General features: G+C 65.4%; 1 protein-coding gene across 5 annotated transcripts in view; it reads right to left on the bottom strand.

The window, feature by feature from the left end:
• SH3TC1 (SH3 domain and tetratricopeptide repeats 1) overlaps nt 1–21,108 on the bottom strand; it is a 47,254-nt gene that overhangs the window by 4,041 nt on the left and 22,105 nt on the right. For 4 of the 5 annotated variants that reach the window (XM_043573079.1, XM_043573078.1, XM_043573081.1 and 1 more), the window contains 15 exons: nt 19,208–19,335; nt 18,373–18,478; nt 17,468–17,614; nt 16,609–16,813; nt 15,729–15,805; nt 14,797–14,992; nt 12,152–12,285; nt 10,645–10,686; nt 9,615–9,698; nt 7,310–8,968; nt 5,142–5,322; nt 3,997–4,147; nt 2,066–2,188; nt 1,252–1,402; nt 254–450 (listed from right to left, as the gene is read on the bottom strand). In XM_043573079.1, the coding sequence (XP_043429014.1) occupies nt 254–450; nt 1,252–1,402; nt 2,066–2,188; nt 3,997–4,147; nt 5,142–5,322; nt 7,310–8,968; nt 9,615–9,698; nt 10,645–10,686; nt 12,152–12,285; nt 14,797–14,992; nt 15,729–15,805; nt 16,609–16,813; nt 17,468–17,614; nt 18,373–18,478; nt 19,208–19,335 (3,581 nt within the window). The remainder of the gene's footprint in view (nt 1–253; nt 451–1,251; nt 1,403–2,065; nt 2,189–3,996; nt 4,148–5,141; nt 5,323–7,309; nt 8,969–9,614; nt 9,699–10,644; nt 10,687–12,151; nt 12,286–14,796; nt 14,993–15,728; nt 15,806–16,608; nt 16,814–17,467; nt 17,615–18,372; nt 18,479–19,207; nt 19,336–21,108) is intronic. The other variant, XM_043573082.1, reaches the window with a different exon arrangement.

Below are 21,108 nucleotides of genomic sequence, written 5' to 3'. Positions count from 1 at the left end.
TTACCGTGCCCGGGAGGCTCCCCCGACTACACGGCCGCGTCTGCTCTGACCCAGTGGCTGCCAGGGTCCGTTGACACGTCAGCCGCCCCCACGGGCTGGGGGAGCTCCGACGGCGTCTGCTGACCTTGCCTGTGCCGCAGAGCCAGGCCCGGAGACGCCGGGGCCCCGGGGCCCGTGTGCGGTCCCCCTCCACCAGGGGGCAAGGGCTCCCGACGCGCCCGAGCCCTGTCCCCCCCCCCCCGCCCACGCCCACCTTCAGGTCGTAGAAGATGATGTCCCCGAGCACCAGGTACACTTTCACGTAGTACAGCGTCTCCTCGGCGAACTGCAGGGGCGAGCTGCAGAGCGACAGGGCCTTGAGGTAGAAATGCTCCGCCAGCTCGCCGTGGCCCAGCCGGTGGTGCAGGGCGGCCAGCCGGTGGTAGGCCACTCTCTCGTTCAGCCGGTCCCCTAGGGTCGCAGGGGAGGGGGCACGCGTGAGGCTACGGCTGCGGGTGGCGGCGGGCACAGGCCAGCTCCGGCCCCCAAGCCGGCCGCTTCCTGTCCCGAGACTCACTCTTCCCATCTGCACAATGGGCCTGATGTTGCAGGCTCGCTCAGGTCCGCCTCAGGAAGGTGGACCTGCCCATGGGGCCTGCTCTGTACCTGCCCGTGGCGCCTGGAAGGGGTGACGGGGAGCCCCAAAGTCAGGCAGTCGCAAACCCCGGGGCTCGGTCCACCCGCACACACGACGCTCGCCCTCCCTGGTGTATGAGCTGCTGCTCCCCCCCCCCCCGCCACGCCCTCCGGATGTCTCCAGATCGTCTCCCTTCCAGGCGAGCACTGTGGGGTCTGCACACCCAGTCCTGTCTCCGAGGGGAAGACAGGTGGCTGGGAACAGCACAGTTGGGTGCTGGGACACGAGGTTCCCGGGAGTGAGGGGATCTCGCCAGCCAGGTGACCGCGGGGCTGGCTGAGTGTGGCGAGGAACAAGAGTAAGGGACGGCACGCAGACAGGCGCGTGCCGGGGCTGGTGACAAGCCGGGGTGTCCAGACCGCGGGGCATGGTGGCCGGCCTTGGTGGTCAGCTGGCCAAGAAAGCCCAGCCACCCCGTGAGTGTGACGTGTCCCCCGGGACATCCCAGCCCGCCTGCACGGAGGAGGCGGCTTGCAGACGGAAGCAGCCCCGCACGCGGGCCGGGTTCCACGGCCTCGGGCCTTCTGCGCCCGCCCTCCAGGTCTCCCCCGCCGGGGCCGGGGTGCAGGGCTTACCCAGGGTGATGCTGAGCGCCAGGGCCATGTGGGCGAACTCCAGGCCCTCCCGGGGCGCGTCCAGCTCGGCCAGCAGTGCCACCAGCTTGTTGCACAGACGCAGCTCGGCCTCCTGGTTCCCTGTGGTGGAGGCCAAGGGCAGCGCCCGATCCTGCCACACGGGCGGGTGGGTCAGGCCTCACCCGCGGCGGCCGGCCCGGGGCCAACCCCCCCCTCAGAGCCCCGACCGCACGCTGGGAGCGTCCTCCCCATCATCCCGCTGTATCTGTGTTCGGCTCAGAGAGGTCCTGGCAGCCCCGGGGCACTGAGCCACCAGCAAGCTGGGATGTGGCCTGCAGCCCATCTGTCTCAGCAGCCTGGGACCAGCCCGTCCCCGGACGGTGAGAGCCTGCCCAGGAGGGCCCAACCCCGCGGTCTAAACACGCACGTTTCTCTGTTCCCCAGGGCTGAGCCGCAGGCCATGAGCTGGGCGGGCAGGCACACGCAGACCTGGGCCCCGGGGCTGTGTGTCCCGTGATACACCCCTGTGCCTCTCTGAGCCTCAGTTTCCTCATCTGCGAAGTGGAACAGGACTGGCCTCCCTGAGGTTTGAGGTGCTGTAAGCCTAAAGCTGCCTCCGTCCCTCAAACGGCCTCTCCTTTCTCTGTCCGTCCCAGGTGAGGGTGGACGACAAGATCATCCCAGGGGAAACCACCAAGCAAGTACGCGGGTGCGTGGGGCAGTCCTCCCTCCTGGCGGGAGGCCTCCGCCGGCCCCCCCAACTCCCACGGAAGGCGCCCCCACCCCTGAGGCCCACCCTCACCGCCCGGCTCACCCGATAGAAGGACACGGCTTTCTCCTGCTCCCAGGTCCCGTTGAAGAAGATGTCCCCAGCCGCCTCAAACAGCTCCAGCCCCAGGTTGGGGTCCCCCGTGCACAGGGCTGCGTTCTGGGCCACCTGCGGGCGTGCAGAAGCTCTCGTGAGACCCACAGGGCTCCCCAGACCCTCGAGGCAACCCCGAGGACCCACAGCACGTGTTCCGGGTGACCCTTTCCTCTCCTTCCAGAGGGACTGGCCTTGTTCAGTCCCTGTGCAGCTGGGGACTTCATTTCCCACTATGTCCCATGGGGAGGCCCGTCCAGCTAGGGCGCCGGGGGTCCACAAGTGCGGGCTGCTGAGGAGTTTGGGAGCCAGCTCAGAGGTGGCCTCCGGGTCCCGGCGGTCACACCCGGACCCCGGCATTCTCTCCGCTGGGGTCCCCTCCACTGTGTCCCTCCGTGGCCCTTAGCAACACCTGCCTGTCTCTCCGAGCAGACGACTAAGACTGATGCTTCTCTGCTGCATCTGGGGCCCAGCACGGTGGCTGGCCCATAGTAGGTGCTCAACAAACACCAGCTGAGTGGACAAGAGTGGCCTAGCCCTGCCGGCAATCCAGAACCTTCCACAGTCCCATGAACCTTTGGCCTCTGCCCCTGTGAATCCCCTACTGCCGGGAAGCCCTCTTCCCAGTTGGGCACTGGCCCCACGCACCCTGCACCCCAAACCGACCGGAGCTCGCCCTCCCGGCCCCTCTGTGCACAACCGCACCCCTGCCCGCAGCTCTGCCCGCAGCCCCGAGGCGCCTGCCCCCCGTCAGCGGTGAGCCCCGGGACCCTCGGCCCATGGCCCAGGGAAGTACACAGTAAGCGCTCAAAAGTGAAAACACTCATTGGCCTCACGAGCCTCTCAATCTATTCCAAGTCATGTCAAGCTTGGAACGCAACTGGAAACGGAGCTTCTGTGATAAGTGGGTTTTTTAAGGAGGCACGCCATTTGCCACTGAAGAAAATTCTTCTGTGTGCCAACGCGGTGGACGCGTCATTTGCACATTTATTGAGCGCTTGCTGTGTACCAACACGGTGGTGGCCGTGGTGAGGGGCACACGCCTCCGGCCCCTTGGGGGGTCCCGGATTGTTGTGGAAGATGCCGGGCAGTGGGGGTCCAGGGCTGGGGGCCCAGGGCTGGGGGTCCAGGGGTGGCGGTCCAGGGCTGGGAATCCAGGGCTGAGGGTCCAGGGTTGGGGTCCAGGGCTGGGGGTCCAGGGGTGGCGGTCCAGGGCTAGGGGTCCAGGGCTAGGGGTCCAAGGCTAGGGGTCCAGGGCCGGGAATACAGGGTGGGGGTCCAGGGGTGGCGGTCCAGGGCTGGGGGTTCAGTGGTGGGGGCCCAGGGCTGGGGGTCCACGGGTGGCAGTCCAGGGCTGGGAATACAGGGATGGGGGTCTAGGGCTGGGGGGGTCCAAGGGTGGCAGTCCAGGACTGGGGGTTCAGGGGTTAGGGGTCCAGGGCTGGGAATCCAGGGCTGGGAGTCCAGGGGTGGCGGTCCAGGCCTGGGAATCCAGGGCTGGGGGTCCAGGGCTGGGGGCTCCAGGGCTGGGGGTCCAGGGCTAGGAGCCCAAGGCTGGGGGTCCAGGGGTGGCAGTCCAGGGCTAGGGGTCCAGGGCTGGGGGTTCAGCGTGGGGGTCCAGAGGTGGTGCTCCAAGGCTGGGGGCCCAGGGCTGAGGGTCCAGGGTGGGGGTCCAGGGCTGGGAATACAGGGCTGGGGGTCTAGGCCTGGGGGGCATGGCTGGGGGTACAGGTTGGTGGTCCTGGGCTGGGAATACAGGAATGGGGGTCCAGGGCCCGGGGCTCCTGGGCTGGGGGCCCAGGGCTGGGGCCGCACAAGCAGCAGGCTCGCAGCTGGTGCCCCGCGGGGAGGGGGGGGGGATGAAGGACAGGGCGCCCCAGCACCTGGAGGTACACGTCTACCAGCTCGTTCTGCCGGAGGATGTAATAGATCTTCCCCGCCTGCAGCCACGCGTGCGCCTCCTTCTCCTTCTTCTGCAGGTCGATGAAAATGCCCAGACTGCGCTTGGTGTAGTCCAGCGCGGACCTGTAGGCCCTGGCATTAGAGCGGGGGTCAGAGCGCGCGCTCCCGGGCCGGCTGTTCCCGGGGGAGCAGACCAGGCTCTCCCTGGTGCCCGTCTGCCGGCTCGGCTCGCGCAGCGAAAGTAAGGGAGGCTTTTTGGATGGAAACGGGGACGGGGAGCGGGCCATTCTGTCCCCGCCCCACTCCCCGGACACAGGCGGGCGACCTCTCTGGGTGCAGCGGGGAACATGTGTGTGGGCAGAAATTGAGAGACAACCTAGGCCAGTGGTTCTCAAACCCCAGTGTGGCCGCGGGACCCTATTCCCAGGGTTTCTGCCGCAGCAGGTCTGGGGTGGGGCCCGAGAATGTGCTTTTGTGGCGAGCTCCTGGGCGATATTCTCTCCCACTTTGAGGATCAGCGATCAAGGTCACTGCCCATCGATCGTGCTGTGAAACTGAGGCCCAGGTGGGAGGGGCAGAGGCCCCCCAAGTCCTGTGGAAACCTGGCTCCTTCCCTGCCTCTCAGTGAGTCCCCAGCCGGGAGGGGTGTTACCAGTGACGTTCCCGGGACCGTCCATCTGATCGGGATGGCCAGTGTGGGCGTCACAGGGGACAGAGGACCCTGAAACCCTGCCCCGAAGAAGCAGGTGGACAGCCTGCGGATGAGAATCCTTCAGGTACACGTGGCCACTGTCCTCACGTCTGAGGGGACAGCTGGGAACAGACTGCCTGGCCCAGAGCTGGGCTGGCTGGTGGACACTCAGGGCAGGCAGAGGTCAGCTTACAAAAGCCACTGTGTCACGAAGAATGGCCCAGAAACGCTCGGTCTGCCTCCACTGTGGTGTGTACGTGGAGACGAGGGGACACCCTTCAGGGGAACCCTGTGCCACAGCGCCGGTGGGGACACCCCCAGGCCGGCCAGCTCGGAGCTTATCTGACACTAAGGAATGAAGTGGTCCCTGAGGAGGGGCCACCCCAGGACCAGGGCCGGGGTCCTCCCCGCCCCGCCCGCGGAACCAGCCCTCACCGCTCGGTGCCCAGGGACAGGTAGAGCCGGCTGATGGTCTCCAGGAGCTGCCCCTCCAGCACCTTGTCCGCCACCCTGCGGGCCAGCGACAGCTGGAACTCGTGGTAGACGACGCACTGGGCCTCGCTGGGCATGACCGTGCTGTAGAAGTGACAGAGCCTCTGGACGGCACGCAGCTGGCCTGGGCGGGGAGAACGAGAGGAAGGCATCACCGTCACGCACGGCGGTGACATCTGCAGGGTTTGAAGGCCCCTGCCGTGTGCCTGCCTCCTCCGTGACTCTAGTGGGGTCGGTGCAGCAGGGAAACTGAGTCCAGACCGGCTACGCGATCCGCCCCGGGCCGCACAACCAAGAGCACGCCGTGGTGAGCCCGCTGGGGCACGTCACAGACAGGGCGCTGACCGCGCGTCTACACGTCCCGGGCCCGGGGGTCCTGGCCAGCCTCTCCCGCCGCACCGGGCTGCCTGCTTCTGCTTCACAAAACCCCTCCTGGGGTGACGGACGGGGGCTGGCTTCACCCCACGCCGACGAGGCAGGGAGCACCGGGCTGCCCATGCCGCAGGCGGGCACACTGAGTCTGGGGCACACAGCACACAGTGGGGCTGCGATCCAAACCCAGCTCCCGGCGTTCCGGAGCCAGCGCTCCCTCGCGAAGCCAGGCTCCGGCCGAGAACGGCCGGACGCGCTCCCCGCCAAGCGGACCACCGACAAGGACACAGAAGATCAGAACAACACGGTGACCGGGGAGACCGCACATATGGCGTTCTCAGTCGCCGAACCACCGGGCGACGCTCAGTAAATGTGAGAGCCTGACGTCTTACAGAGCATGATCTCTGGCGACGGCGGGATGAAACCAGGAATCGGTAACGGACGGGAGTTCGGGAAATCCACGAATACGTGGACGTGACAAATGCACTGCCAGACGGCCGGGGGTCGCGGGAGAAATCGCGACGGGAACCGGAGGGTACTCTGAGATGAGTGGAAGTAAACGCAGGGCAGACCCTGACCCTGCGGGATGCGGGACAGCCGTGTTTAGAGGGACTTTCTGGCCGTAAACGCCTACCTTAGGAAAGAAGAAAATTTTCAGACGCCAAGTTTAAGCTTCCGCCTTGAGGAACGAGAAAGACAGGAGGTAACTACATCCAAAGCGAGCAAGAGAAAGGAAAAATAAAGATTCAAGAGTAAAGATAAAATAGTGACGTTGAGAATCGAAAAAACAAGAGAGGGAAACAAATGAAACTGAATGACGGATCTTTGAGAAGATTCACGAAATGGACTCATCTGCGGCCAGACTGAGAAGAAAAGGCATAAATGATCGGGATTAGCCGTGAAAGACAGGATGTTAGCACCGGCCTTACAGAAGGGTTTATGCCAACAAAGGGCAACCCAGATACAACGGATGAACCCGGGGAGACCCAAGCTGCCAAAGCCAACCCAAAAAGCAGCAGAGTGGCCCTCAGGCTCCTCGAGGTTCGGCATGGGGCAGAGGGGACAACAGGCCTGTGAGCACAGACAGGACCCGCCCGAGGCCACCGGGCACATCCGGGGACCCAGCTCTTGCTTCTTTCTGGAGATCCACAGGGTCCCCTTCCAGGCTCCGTGAGCGTCCGAGTGTTCTACAACCCTCAACGGCTCCCCAGGGCTCTCGGGAAAAATGCCAAACCACAGCCTGGGGTCCCTGGCCCCTGCCTAGCGCCCCCAGCCAAGGTGCTCGCCACCCACCCCAAACTCTGCATCTCCCTGCATGGCCCAGCTTTCCCCAGGGCCTTTGCACGGGCTTCGCCGTCTGCCTGCCCTCCATCCTATGCTTGGCTAAACCCTCCTCCACACGGAGGTCCCACTAGTCGGGACCGGGAGCCCCCGTCGTCACAATGAACACCCCCGTTTGCAGCTCCCGTGACCCGGGCATCTGTTTCCCACACTTGGCGGCCGGCCCCTGTGAGGACCGCACGGGTGCCGTTTGTGGCTGGAGCCTGCACAGAGCCTGGCGGGGGGGCTCCCACGAGAGCCGCCCCGCAGCCGGCCTCGGAGGCACCCGCAAGTAGCTGCGGGTTCCCGCCACTCGACACTCTCGACGGCAGGAGAGTCGAGAGCCCCGGGCGCGCTCTGGACGGACGTGGGGAGAAGACGCGTTTTGTTTCCGCGAAGCCAGCGTGGCCGCCACTCACCTTCCAGGTGGTCCATCTCCGCGGCGACCAGAAAGGCCCACTCGTAGTAGCACTTGGCCTGCCGGGCGCGGGCCCTGCGGGCGCACAGGCGGCCCAGCCGCAGGAGCACGCAGGTGAAGTCCTGGCCGCCCTCCCCGCCGGGCAGCCGCGAGAAGAGCTTCACGGCCTCCCGGCAGTAGTGCTGGGCCAGGCCGCCGGCGCCGGCCCGCAGGCACAGGGCCCCCAGGTTGGCCAGCGCCACCGCCTGGTTCCTGCGCCGGCCCCGGCCCCGCGCCACCCGCAGGGCGCGGTAGTAGCCCTCGGCCGCCTGCCGGGTCCTGCCCGTCCTCGTCAGCGCCACGGCCGCCATGTTGGCCATCACGCCCTCCCGCTCCGCGCCGGCCACCGCCCCGTCCCGCACGCACTCGAGGACGCCCAGGGCCGCCGGGCTCCGGCCGCCGAGCACGTGCAGCCAGGCGAGCGCCAGCAGGTAGTCCAGCGCCAGGCGGCTCCCGGCCCCGGCGGCCGCCTCCGCGGCCTGCGCCATCAGGGCGACGGCCCTGCCGTGCTGGCCGTGGCCGCTGTGCAGCCGGGCCAGGCTGGCGCACAGGGGCCCGCGCAGCGCCCGGCCCTCGCCCGGGCCCAGGGAGGCCAGCGCCCGCCGGAGGTGGGGCGCGGCCTGGGAGGGCGGGCGGGGCAGGCGGGGGGCGTTGCGCAGGACCAGGTCCACGCTCCGGAGCGAGCCGCGCAGCGAGGCCCGGGCCCGCAGCGAGGCCGCCCTGACGCAGCCCAGCGCCAGGCGCGGCAGGCACCGCCGGCTGTAGGTGTCGGCCAGGAGCAGGTAGCAGTCGGCGGGCCAGGCGGCCTCCGGGGAGCCCCAGGCCTCGTGCAGGAGCAGCAGCCGCTCCAGGAAGGGCAGGGCCTCCTCGGGCTGCCGCAGGCGGGCGTGGTGCCTGGCCAGCAGGAAGCAGGCCCGGGCCTCGGCCTGCGGGCTCCGGCCGGCCACGGCCCGCCGCAGGGCGTGCGCCAGCAGCTCCGACCCGGCCTCGGTGCCGCAGCCGTGGCCGGGCGTCCCCAGCAGCAGGGCCGCGGCCTTGGGCGTCACCTGCGCGCACCTGTCTCTGTTCCTCTGCTTCAGGTGGATGGTGGCCAGGCTGCAGTACACGGCCGCCACCAGGAAGAGGTCGCCGAAGCGGCCCCCCAGGGCGCCCAGCGCCTCCTCGAAGTACACCCGGGCCTGGGACAGCTTGAGCCGGCGCACGCACAGCCGCCCCAGGAGGAAGCAGACTCTGGCGAGGGCCATGGGGAGGCCGGCCTTCTTGGCCGCCCCCCGCGCCCGCGCCAGGAGCCCGGCCAGCTCCTCCTCGTCGGTGAGGCCGCCGCACACGGCGCTCAGCCCCGGCAGGGAGAGGTCGTACAGGCCGCGGAAGCAGGCCTTGTAGCCGGGCGCGTCCAGGAACAGCAGCAGCGAGCCCAGGGCCTCCGGGTCGGTCCGGTCGGCCCCCGCGTCCAAGCAGAAGGGGGGCTCCTCGGGGTCCGGTGGGCTCGCACCGCCGGAGGCCACGCAGAGACCCCAGGACTCTGGCTCCTCGGGGCAGTCCTGGCGGGATTTGAATTCTTCCAAAACGTTCTTCACCTTCTGTAGGGTCTCGTGTGGCTCTGGGTCCAGGTGAGGTGATTCTGCAAATCACCAAAACCCCCGGGTGGATGAGAGGCCGATCTGGGCCTAGGCCCGGGTAAGGGACAGACATCCCTCCGAGCCTCGGCACCCCTGTAGGCTGCTGCCCGAGCCTCCCCTACCTGAAGCCCAAGATTTACGCGCAATGCCGAGCCCAGCGCCTCGCACCCGGTGGGGACTCGGTCGTGGTTATGAGAATAGGGATCGATCTGGCCGAGCTTTTTGCCGAGTAACCCCTTCTGATGCTTCCTGTTTGAGAGCACTGCTCAGCGATCAGCGTCCTTTCCCCTCCAGGAAAAGCCACTTAACAGATGGACACGTCCACATTCCTGGCTGCCCCCGCCTCCGTGGGATTTCCTCAGCACTTGGGGGTCTCCCATCGGGTGCAGGACTCCCGTGAAATCATCATGGGCCAACCAGAGCTATGGGGCAGCACGTGCTCAGAAGCCACCCCCAGAACTGATGAAACCCGCCTCGATGGGGGACAATGTTTGGGTCCCTGGTCCAGCTCTCGCCCGGGACCACGTCAGCTAGGACCCCCTGGGTCTCCACCTTCACCCTGGCTGCTTCGAGAATCTGAGGCCCACAGTTACTAAAGGGTTAAGAAGGAAAGGGACGAGGCGCTGGAGAACCTGGGGGCACCCGTACCCAAAAGTGCCCGTGTGCGGGGCTGTTGGCTTTGGATGGGGTCAGTACCCGAAGACACAGCCAACGAGCAAACAGCTACGCTTCCTGCTGGAAAAACACGAGCTTAAAGGGGAATTTGTTTGCAAGGAAAGAACCAGAATCTAAAGACTCTTCTGTTTCGAGCTCACATAAAAAATATGTTCAAAACGAACGCTCTCTTTATGCGTCCGTAAAGTCGAGGAATAAAAAAGAATTCGGTGTGGTTCAGCAGCAAACGTCTGACCTGACTAATCCGACGTGTAGGTGCGAATGCACCCGCCCAACCTCGCCGCCCCCACCCCCCCCCATCCCGGCGAGTCCTGCCCTCCTCACCCAGCAGAGGCCCGGGCTGGACGGAGGGCCCGGAATGGCCCCGGATGTCCTGAGCCTCCCCATCGAGCACCCCAAGTGGCCCTTCCCTGTTTGCGCTTAGGTGGACGCCGAAGGGTCCTCGGGCGTTCAAGTCCCCAGGTTCTCCCCGAGGCAGGCCTTCTGTGGGGGGGGCAAGGTGCAGGTGTGGAGGGAGAAGGAGGGGGTCTCCCTTACCAGCTCCCAGGGGAAGAAGCAAATCTTTGAGGGGCTTCTCTAGCGTGAGACTCCAAATCCAGCACCCCCTTCGCCCTCCAAACCCAGCATTTCACTTTCTCAAAGCCGAGAGTTTCAGATGCTCTGGGTTTCAAGAAAAGAACCCATGGCCAAGTACAGGCCCAGGACCCCCACCTCAGCTGGGGACAGAGCGGGGACAGCCACGGCCCGGGCAGTGGAGGGGATCCCCCCCCCTTAGCTGGAGGGCTGGTGTGTTTGCAGGGACCACTACAACAGCAGGGGGGAGCTTTGCCCTCACCTCATCCCCTCCCCCTGCAGGACGGACCCCCTCCCGCCTTCCCCGACGGAGGTGTGAGGTCCGCGCACAGAGCCCCATCCGCACCCAGCTCTGTGGCTTCTGCCGGGCGTCATACCCCCGGGTCCAGCCCCTTGCCCGGAGGGACGCTGCCGTGTGGGGAGAACCCACCTTGTTCTTCCGGTGGCTCAAAGTCGGTCTCTTCTAATCTGTCTGAGAAGGGAGAGAACAGAGGCATCACCCTCTGGCCAGCACCTCCAGGTCGGGGCCATGTCGGGACGGGTGGGGACACCAGGACAGAAACACTCCAGTGACCTGAGGGGCTGCAGGGCTGGGGGGATCCCCTGGTCAAGAGGCCAAGCCCTTCCCTAAGCCTCAGTTTCCACCTCCTGAAAATGGGCTGACGCTAATTTGCTGGGAAAAGACGTGTGAAGTGTGATGTCAACTCTGACAAATGCACAGGGTCCGGGAAGCTAAGGGGCGCCTGGCGGAAGGGGGCCCCCAGAATGTCCCCCCTAGCGGGGGGCTGACATAGGTGCTAAGGTCAAATTTAAGTTTGCCTGTTTAGCAAGAGAAACCAATTTGTGGGACCTGGAAAGTTTAACTCTGTTACTGGTGGAAAAGTTCCCGATGTGCAAGTCGTGTCTGCTCCAGGGCCGTGAGGAGTGTGTGTGTGCGTGCACATACGTGTAACTGTGCTCGTGTGTGTGTGCACGTGTGTAAGTGTGTGCACATGTGCTTCATATGAGTGTGCTGCGTGTATTGTAAGCGTGCACACACATGCCACATGTATGTGTACACATACATGTGCACATGGGTGTGTTGCACATATGTGTGAGCGCGTGTGAGCACGTGTATACTGTGCGTGTGTGTAAGCGTGTGTGCGCACGCGCATTCACCTCTATGCACAGTATGAAGGAACCGGCTAGATTGCACCCCCTGCCCCAGGCAGTCCCCCAGCGGGTCTGTTCCCCTGTCGCCTCTGTTGCTGATGACACGGCTCCCGCCCCCACCCCCCCAGCACGGCAGCCGACAGAGGGTCCTTCCTGAGCGCAGGGCAGTGCGGGGAGAGGGAGCAGCACCGTCTTTAGGGGCTGGTGGCCCTGGGGTTCGGCCCCGGTCCCTGGCGGTCAGGCAACCAGGCCAGCCCACAGCCACGCGAGCCCGGGCTCCTGGTCCTGTCACGGAGGGCGGTCACTGTTACCCAGACTGGCGGAGCAGCGGCTCGTGGGCAGCGGGCCGGCCCCGGTGCACGGCGGGCACGCCTCGCGGCCACTGCGGGCATCTCCCTGCCGCTCGCCCTGTCCCCCTCTCTGCCTCTGGCCCGCTGCCGTCCCTACGGGCCCCTCAGGCAGCAGCAGCACCTGTGCGGTCACCTTTAGGTGCCCCGGGGTGGGCCTCTTGAAGGGACACGGGGAGGGGCGTCCTGAGTGGAGCACGGAAGCCAGAACAGTGCGCGCTCCGCGGAGGGGACAGGAGCCCGAGCAGGCCCGGTGGCGGCCGCCTGGGGCTCGGGGTCTCCCGGTTCAGCTGCAGACCCTCTTGTCCTTCTGGGAACCTGCCCACAGAAACCGTCCTAAGCACCCAGGGTCTGATGCAGGTCCTGCGACGTCCCCGCGGCCAGGGGGAGGGGAGGGAGGAGCCGTGCCCCCCGCCCCCACGGCGCCCTCACACCTACCCAAGCTGTACACGGTGCACGTGTCCGCGCCGGACATCCTCCTCAGCAACTGCCTGGCGTCCTCGTCCGAGAAGCGCCCTTCGTTGCTGAAGAACGACCTTTCTTCCTCATCGAGAAAAATCACGTTTTCCAGCCTGGAGAAAGGAAGGTGCTTTATTTACAGCAGCACGTTTCCTGCCCGAGACCCCCATCTGCTCTCTGGTGTGACAGACACCCCCGTCACACCTGCTCTGTGCCCGGCGGCCAGGTCACCGGGACAGAAACAAAATAGATCCGGCCCACAAGGCCCGCCTGGTCCAGCTGCAGGCAGACGGCCAGGAGCGGGAGAGGCTGCTACAGACAGGGCGGGTCGTGGCAGCCGGGGAAGGTGAGCTCCTGGGCAGCCTCCAAAGCCCCGCTTCAAGTGCCCTTTCCCCCGTGAGGCGGGTTGTGACAGCTGCAGGCGGAATGTACGTATCGCACGTACGTGTGTGTGCACGTGGGCGTGCACAAGTATGTGTTACAAATGTGTGCGTGCGCACGTGTGGATGTACGGGTCAGCCCCTTCGCGTCACGAGCTCCCGGGCTCCCCACGACGCCCAGCACAGAAATGGGGCGCTCCTGTCCCCGCCAAGTCCGGGAGATGAAAAACGGGAAGGGGAGAAGGGACAGGCATTTTTCGCTCGTGGGACTAAATCACCAGCGTTACGTGAAACTCTGAAATGCGCCTGGAAACCGGAAGGAGGTGTTTTGAGACGTTAAAGAAAATCTCAGAGTAGCTTCTGGTACATTCAACAGAACAACAGGCCCTTGTGCCTCAAAAACGTCAGTGTCCTAAAGGACCACGAGACGAGGGAGGAGAGGCTGGTGGCACGAGGCCTGGAACTTTCTCTGGCCCTCCGGGACACGACTGGGTCGCTGGCAAACCCCGAGGGTGGCCTGCAGGGCGCTGCTCCGTCACCGTCCCGATCCCGAAGGGCGCGCGGCGGTGCCCAGGCGGGCGTCCTGGCTTCAGGAGACACGCGCCGCGCCACTCGCCGGGAAAGGGGTGTCCTGCTTACAACCCGCCCCCGACGGCGTCAGTACAAGAAGTTTCGAAAAGCGAAGACGAACGTGACAGCGTGCCAACCCTTGGGTGGCCGGGGGGAAGGGCTTACGGGAATCTGACGCTCGTCTTGCAACCCCCCTAAGTCTGAAATTTTACCAAAATAAAGGAAAAAAGCAGAGGCACCAGGAGGTGGTTCATTAAACAAAGGATGAAAACCCAGGGTCTGGAACAGGGAAGATGTGCAGTCGACGTTTGTGGCGCGAACGAGGGGGTCCGCGGGGCTTTTCCAGGCTTCCTGCCCAGGCCGTGGGACGTCAGGGCCAGAGGACCCCTGAAGACGGGCGTGGGAGGCCAGGTCCAGACCCAGTAAAGGCCCTGTCCCTACGCCCACCTTCTCTGGGCTCATGACTGAGGTCTTGACAATGATGCTTTAAGCCCAGGGGAACGGAATTGCCACCCAAGGATGGGCACAGCTGTGCCCACTGACCGCTCCCCCAAGGACACCCCTGCTGCTGCCCAGGGCCGCACCGTGGGGACACTCAGAATTCTCAGAAGGGCAGGGGCGGGCATGTCACCAGCAGGGTGTCGGGGGGTCCCACAGGGAGAGGAGCAGGTCCCCAGGGATGAGCCGTCGGAGATGGGGCCTGGGGGCCAGTGAGAGCCCCAGGAAAACTGGAGGGCAGGGATGGAGGGGGTGTCTCACGTAGGGGCACACGTGTCAAAGCAGACTCGTTCCGGAAGGGGCCTGACGGCAAGGGGCAGCCTTTGACATTGGCGGTCACCAGGGTCTCTGTCGTGGGGGGCCTTGAAGGCCAGGCCTAGAACCTCGAGCACCTGACTTCGGCTCAGGTCATGATGTCGTGGTCCGTGAGTTCGAGGCCCGCGTCGGGCTCTGTGCTGACAGCTCGGAGCCTGGAGCCCATTTCAGATTCTGTGTCTCCCTCTCTCTGCCCCTCCCCTGCTCACACTCTGTCTCTTTCTCTCTCAAATTTAAACATCAAGAAAAGAAAAGAGAAGAGAAAAGAAAAGGGAATGGCAAGGTGTATGGGGGTGAATAGTGTCCCTCAAAATTCATGTCCACCTAGGACCTCGGGAGGTGATTTATTCAATGAAGGGTCTTTGCAGATATAACCAGTTGAGGTGGGGGTCACACTGGGGTAGGGTGGGCCCTAATCCAGAGACTGGTGTCCTTATAGGACGAGGCTCAGAGACACGTGCTGGGGTGAGGAGGCCGTGGGAAGACGGAGGCAGAGACGGGGGTGACGTGGCCACCAGGAGCTGTAAGGAGGGCGCCTCCAGAGGAAGTGGGGCCCTGTGGCACCTTGACTCTGGACTCCTGGCCCCGTGGGCTGGGACGGAATCTCCACCTGCTGAGCTAAGCCCCCCGCGTGGGATGCCGTGTTGTTCAGAGAACAGCCCCGGGCTGCACTTGGAGGAGGGACACGAGGGGTCCAGGTAGGAGGCTGATGCCAGCCCTGGGGACAAGGGAACAGGCGCCCGGGCGGTGGTGAGGGGGAGGGTCAGGGGTGCCATCCGGGACCTCGTCCACGTGTGTCACCAGGCTGCCCCCGGGGGTAGGGGAGCGGGCTCGGGAGAGGGCAGGGCCTCAGCCACTCACTCAGACACTTGGCCCTGCACACTGATGACACTCGTGCGCACAAACCCGACCTGGCCCGAGGCCGTGTGCCGGCCCAGGCACCAGGGCAGGCCGGGCACCCGGGCGCCCAGGACCTCGATGACGTCACCGCCTCGGAAGCTCAGCTCTTCAGGCCCGGAGCCCTGGTAGTCTGCCACTGCTGAGGCCAGGCCCACGGCTGCGGAAAGGAGGCCACGAAGTCAGTGCTGGGGGCGCACCCCGGGGCTCTTGTCCAAGAACAGCTGGTCAGGGTTGCCCCGAAGTGTGGCCGCTGCACCCAAGGGGCTGGACATCTAGGGGCCCCCGGAGGGGGCGCTTCCTCCGCACAGCGAGCATGGGAAACTGAGGCCCAGAGACATTAACTAACTTGGCCCGGGGCCATCAGCCCCGGGCTGGCCCAGGCTCTCCCTCGGGGCCTCGCAGCCACTCCACAGGTATACAGGGCCCTGCCAGCTTGGGGCAGAGCAGAGAGCACTGGACCAGGAGCCCAAGTCAGAGCCCCACTCTGGCCTTTCGGGAGAAGACCCAGCACCTAAGCCTCCAGACCCTCATGAGCTCACGCGGCAACATCAGCGGGAGCCTAGCCCACCCGTCCCAGGGCCCTCTGAGGTGTCTCAAGTGCGGCTGGAGAGAAAGCAGTGCTTGATGGGTGCTCTGTGAATGGGACCCTCGGGGCTCCCCGGAGGCAGCGACGGGGACGCGGCCCGGCTTCCCCGCACCCCGTGCGACAAAATCCGGGCCAGCCGGTGGACCTCTCTGAGCTTCGTTGTCACAGCAGGAGCTGCAGGGGATTCTAGCTACCCCCTCTGGCTTGGGGAGGATTCAGGGCGAGCACAGAAGCTTCCAGAATGCGTGTGCCTGCCCCTCCTTGCCCACGCCTTTCCCAGGGGAGAAAGGCCAGCGAAAGCATTTACCCATCAGCGGAACGTCTGACGTCACAGGGCCGCTCACGGAGTCGTCGATGGGGTCCCAGGCGGCCCTGAGGGCCCACCTGGAGGGAGACAAGAGAGGATTTCAGATGTGAGGCGAGTGGACGATGCGTAGACGGGATAAGTCAGCAGCCCCCAGGGACGCAAGCAAATTTCACCACTTGCCACCACTATGCACATACAGGCACACACACACCTGCCCAGGTGGGCAGCCTCAGACCTCGGCATGTGGCCGTGCCTGCAGGGAATCCCCTACCCGTCCTCCAGCTGGCCTCCTGAGAAACCTCCCTCCATTAGCCCGGGGCAGCAGCCAAGCCATTGCCAACTACTTCACAGATTCTAAACATCAGGTCATCGACTTTCTCTCTTTGCTTTGGCTGCCAGGAAGCTCCAAGCCAAGTTAACGCTCCACGCTCAGCTCCTGAGCAAGAACTGGCGTGCTACCCAAGCTTCCTCTGCCTTGGTTTTCATTTGTACAGATTTCCACATGCCTCCTTCCTACGGGTGCACAGTAGGCAGCTGGCTCCCTCAAAAGCTTTTCAGAACGAGCCAGAACACGAAGCAAGAGCTCCACGCTGCACAGTCTGGTGCCATCAAATGCCAGCCCTGCCAGGGAATGTCCGCGTCCCCGGGCAGCTCGCAGCCCTGAGGCCCAGAGCTGGGCTCACTGTCACAGCCACACACCGGAAGCAACAGACAAGGTCAGGACCGGGTCAGGACCGGGTCTGCCTGGAGCACCGTCCAGCCCCTCTGGCTGAGGCTGGACCAGCGCCTGGGGGCGGAGGGCGCGGTGGGGGCTCCAGGAGGCCTGACGACACACAGGACGGGACCGGCCGGAAGCGGAGACACAAAGGTCGGTACCTACTGATGAAATGGAATCAGAGGTTCCGGAGCGGCCACCGCTGCCGTGTCCTGGGAGCACGTGCCGGGGCTGGGCGCCTTAGAGTCCGCTGCCGGGGCTGCGTCTCCCTGGGGGACCGCCGCGGCTCGCCTCGGGGGCTGCGGGCCTGCGCCCCGGGGGCTCGTGGTCACTCTCACGTGGTGGTCGGGACACAGGACAAAGAAAGGGCCTTCGAAGTGACAGACAGTGGCCTTCAGTGTGGGATCCACCCGTCCCCGCCAGGCCGCACGCGTGAAGGCAGTCCTGCGGGGTCTCCCCAGCCCCGGTCTCTGCCGCCCTCCCCGGACTGGAAGGCGGAGCCGGCCTGGAGTCCCAGCTCTGCTCACACCTGCCCGGGGAGCCTCGCTGAAACTGCCCGGGGGCCTCAGTTTCCCTTCCTGTGGTCCCCAGGGTCCTGTCTGGCGGGACCACCGCTGGGAGCCCGGCCACAGCCGGCCGGCCGCCTTTCTTCTCGTCCACAGCCAGGGCGAGACCGGCAGCTGCGTGTCCTGTTTGCTGCTGACCCGACCCAATGACGAGGCCACCTCGGCGCTCAAAGCAAGACCGCGTCGGGTCAGGACCCCGGGATGACGGTGCCACTTGGCAGAAACCCTTTTTCTCTTCTTTCCTGGGGGCCTGGCCAGGTTTCTACAGCGAAGTGACAGGGCCTGGGCGCTTCGTGGCTGGGGTCCCCCCCACCCCCCACATGCTCCTCCCTGCACGAAGCCCCCGTCTGTCCCGGCGTGCACGCCGGGGCCTCCAGGACCCTCCTGCGGCCCGTGGCCCCCGTGGCCCCAGCATGACGTGCCCCCGGCCGACGTCACCGTCATCATGCAGCGCTCACCCTCCTGGGCGAGGAGAATCTTCTGTGTCCGTGTCAAGGCCTCCTGGTCCACGTGGACTTGGATGGTCGTCTCCTCGTCTTCGCTGGGCGCAAGCAGCCAGAAGGCCTGGTCCACGAGCAGGTTTTCCAGGCAGTGGTGAGTGAAGCCTGGGGGCCAGATGGGCCTGGTGACCGGCAGGCCCCAAAGGGAGACACGGAAACCTTCACAGGCCGGCGCGGGGGGAGCCCTGCCCTGCCCTGGGGCCTCGCGGTGCCGTCTACAACCCAGACAGCCCCAGGTCTGACCACCTGGGCTGTGAGTGGACCGGCCGTGACCGTGGGCGACACACTGGCCTTCTGTGACCCTCAGTCACAGTCCTCAGTGTCCTCGTCTCTGAGACGGGACAAGAGCCTTCGAGGTCGAGTGTGCTGGGGGGTAGGCACAGCCCAGCTCAAGGTGTGCAAGACACCGTTGCTCTCATTATCCACTCTGTCCGTCCTCAGACCCAGGTGGTGGGGCGAGGTCCCCGAGAGGACGTGGCCAGACCCTCGCGGATGCCTCCCAGCGGGCTGGGGGCGCTTTAGAAACAGAGCGCTTTGCATGAGCTGGAAATAACCCGGTCTGTGCTGAGCCAGTCTGAGCTCAGCGTCCCCTGAGGTCTGGCCGTGCAAAGCTACCACACGGTGCAGCGTCGGGAGGAACTCGGGGCGCGGCCCAAATGTGGGCACAGACGGGCGTGCCTCTGTGCCCCCACCCATCACGCCATTTCCCTCCCGAGAGCAGGTGAGCGAGCCCCACTGTCCAGGCTGTCGTGAGCAACCCTAACCTGAAGCCCAATCTATGACCTAACGTGCTAGGCGTGTGACAAGTGTCCTCGGGGGGCAGGGGGTCCCCATAACCAGCTCTGGGAAGGTCACCACCTTACCAAGAGCGTGGTAAGTGGAGAACTTCCAGATCTCTTCGAAAGTCTTAAACGACACCACAATCCGGTCCTGGTCACTGTGGATGGACAGCAGCCTGGCCGATAACTCCTTATGGGGAAGAAACAGTCCCGGGGGCCGTCAGGCATCCGACGGCCGGGAGGACGGAGCCACTCGACAGAAACATCGTGAGAAATGACCCAGGCAGGGGGGGAAGCACAGAGCCGATTCCTTGACAGCCCGAGGCCGGGGCCCTCGAGCCAGCCGTGGCTCCCCAGTGCCTCTGCCCAGCCCCGCTCCTTCCCTGAGCCCCTGGGGGCTCAGACTCTGGGCCCCGCTCTCGGTGACTCCGCACCAGGGACAGGAGGCTCTCGGGCAGGCCGCGCTCTCAGCCCCGTGCAGCCCCTTGTCTGTCCCAGCCCCTCCGGCGGCACTGATGCCGGTGGCCAGGCTCACCCTGCACCCGTCTCCTCTGACCCCCGTCCCGTGAACTGACTCCCCTGCTGGTGATGGGGCATCGGAATAACACCAGCAGGTACAAGGCACAGCGTCGTGTGTCCTGGGGAAGGGGAGCTACCAGGGCCCCACCCGACACGCTGACGATGGAAGCCACTCTTCTAATCTGGAGCCCCACCCTCGGTAAGCGGCCCGCGGGATTCGGCCGCTTGCCTGGCCCCACGAAGGGCGGCCAGTCCCAGGGCACCGCGCTGGTGCTCGGGTGCCGTCTGGACCTCCCCCTCCTCCCGGGGCCACCCCTGGCCTCTGTCCCGTTCTCAAGCCCGGAGCCCCTGCACCTTCGCTCACGCGGGCTCGCTTTCCACCCAGAGGAGCCAGACTCACCCCCAGCACGCTGGCCACCTCCCGGCTGTCATTTTCCAGCAGGCGGAGCCGGGCCCGCATGGCCCGCTGCAGGCTGGGGTCCGGAAGCCCCGTCTTCCTCCGCACGGCCAGCAGCTGCAGGGTCAGGTCTGGAAGGGGCCAGCGCCCAGCGAGCACTCAGCAAAGTCACGGGAGTCACCGTGACCTCCGGCCCCGACCTCTCCCACCGCCGAGCTCCAGACGGGGGCGTTCGAGCGTCAGCAGGCACCCCAGAACCCACCGTCCTGCCCCCAAACTGACCCTTCCGCCTCTGTCCCGTTTCCAGAAGGGCCCCCAGCCTCCTCCCTGCAGACCAAGGACACCTCCCTGCACCACACGGCACGTGGGTCCACCAGTGAGCTGTAAAACCAGGCCCCACCCACCGTGGCACCCCTCCCTGGGGCCCCGGGTCACGCCCCCCCCCCTCCAGACCATTCTCTGGTCCACGGAGAGCCGGGGGATCCCTGACACTGAGCTCTGGCTCGCTGTCTGCCCCAGCTCTCGGCACCCCCCAGGCAGTGCCATCCGGTGTCCTGAAGGGCAGCCGCCAGCCATGCGGGGCCGTTGAGCTCTTGAAATGTGGCCAGTGCATCCGTGGGAACTAGATTTTAAATTTCATTTAAGTTAAATCGGAACAAAAGCTCCCCCCCCCCCCCAGCCTCTTCTGTCCCTCCCATCTAGCCTGCGGCCTCTCAGCTGCCCTAGGACATCAGGACACCCCCCACCCTGCCCCAGGGCCTTTGCACTCACCACATGCTCCACCTAAAGCACTGTCTCCCAGATCAAATCCTGGCCTGCCTGCCTGGCTGCCCTACAATTCAGATCTCGGCTCAAGTGCCCCAAGCCCACCCCCACCCCTGTCCTCCTAAGAGGCCTCCGAACCAGGCTACGGAGATCCCTGGGGCACGGACTGCTCCAAAGAGGTGGAGGGGGATGATGCTGGAGGAGAAGAGAGGGGGAAGGGAGAGAGATAGGTGGGGGCGGAGAAAGAGAAGAAGGGAGATGGGGAGGGGAGTACAGGGGAAGGGAGGGGAGAGAAGGGCGGAATGGAGACTTCTGGAACCTGGAATCGGCCCCACTTCCCCAGCAGGAAGCGTGGCCGACATTTCACAACTGGTTCTAAGATGTGCCCCTGCTCCCGTAAGAGGGCGGGGCTGCAAACCAGACCCAGAAATAATCTGCCGCTTGCTCAACGCGCCCGGTCATCCCGAGTGACCACAGGCAGAGCCAGCTGCCCGGAAGGAAAGTCGGAAGAGGAGGGTGGCGAGGCAAAGGTGAGCCACTAACAGCACCGGGGTTCCTGTGCCACCACAGCTGGGGGTCAGGAGCAGGGGCTCAGGGGTAGGGGGCTTCTGCCCGCCCCTTCCCCCCACCACCCAGGGCTGCCTCCCGCGTTTGCACCCCTCAGAAAGCCCCCTGGCCCTCGGGGCCCCCTCCCCAGAAGTCAGTCCTCGGCCGCCGCTCCCAAGGGCCCTGCTCCTTCCTCTGCGTCCCTAACCCGGTCGTGTCCCACCTGTGACGCCTCCCCAGAGTGTCACTTCCCCTGCATGTGGTCCAGCCTACTGGGCCGTGTCCCCTCCTCGGGCAGATGCAAACACAGACTCCACAGAAGCCCTTTCCAAAGGCAGACAGACTCCAGCCTTCGGGCCCCAAGTGGAAATGCAGAGTCCTGGGCCCTCCCCCAGCGGGGCTGGATGGGGACCTGGGCACGGGACCCGGCCATCTGCATCTAGGCAGTCTCCCTACCCCCACAGCGATCCTCAGGCAGGAAGTCTGGGGACCACACTTTGAAAATCACTGGGTTAGGGGCGCCTGGGTGGCTAAGCGTCTGACTTCAGCTCAGGTCATGATCTCACGGTCCGTGAGTTTGAGCCCCACGTCGG

This window comes from Prionailurus bengalensis, chromosome B1, assembly GCF_016509475.1.
Source record: "Prionailurus bengalensis isolate Pbe53 chromosome B1, Fcat_Pben_1.1_paternal_pri, whole genome shotgun sequence".
NCBI classification, from domain to species: Eukaryota; Metazoa; Chordata; class Mammalia; order Carnivora; family Felidae; genus Prionailurus; species Prionailurus bengalensis.
Note: the sequence above shows the minus strand (reverse complement) of the source record. Positions and strands in the feature narration are given on the sequence as shown.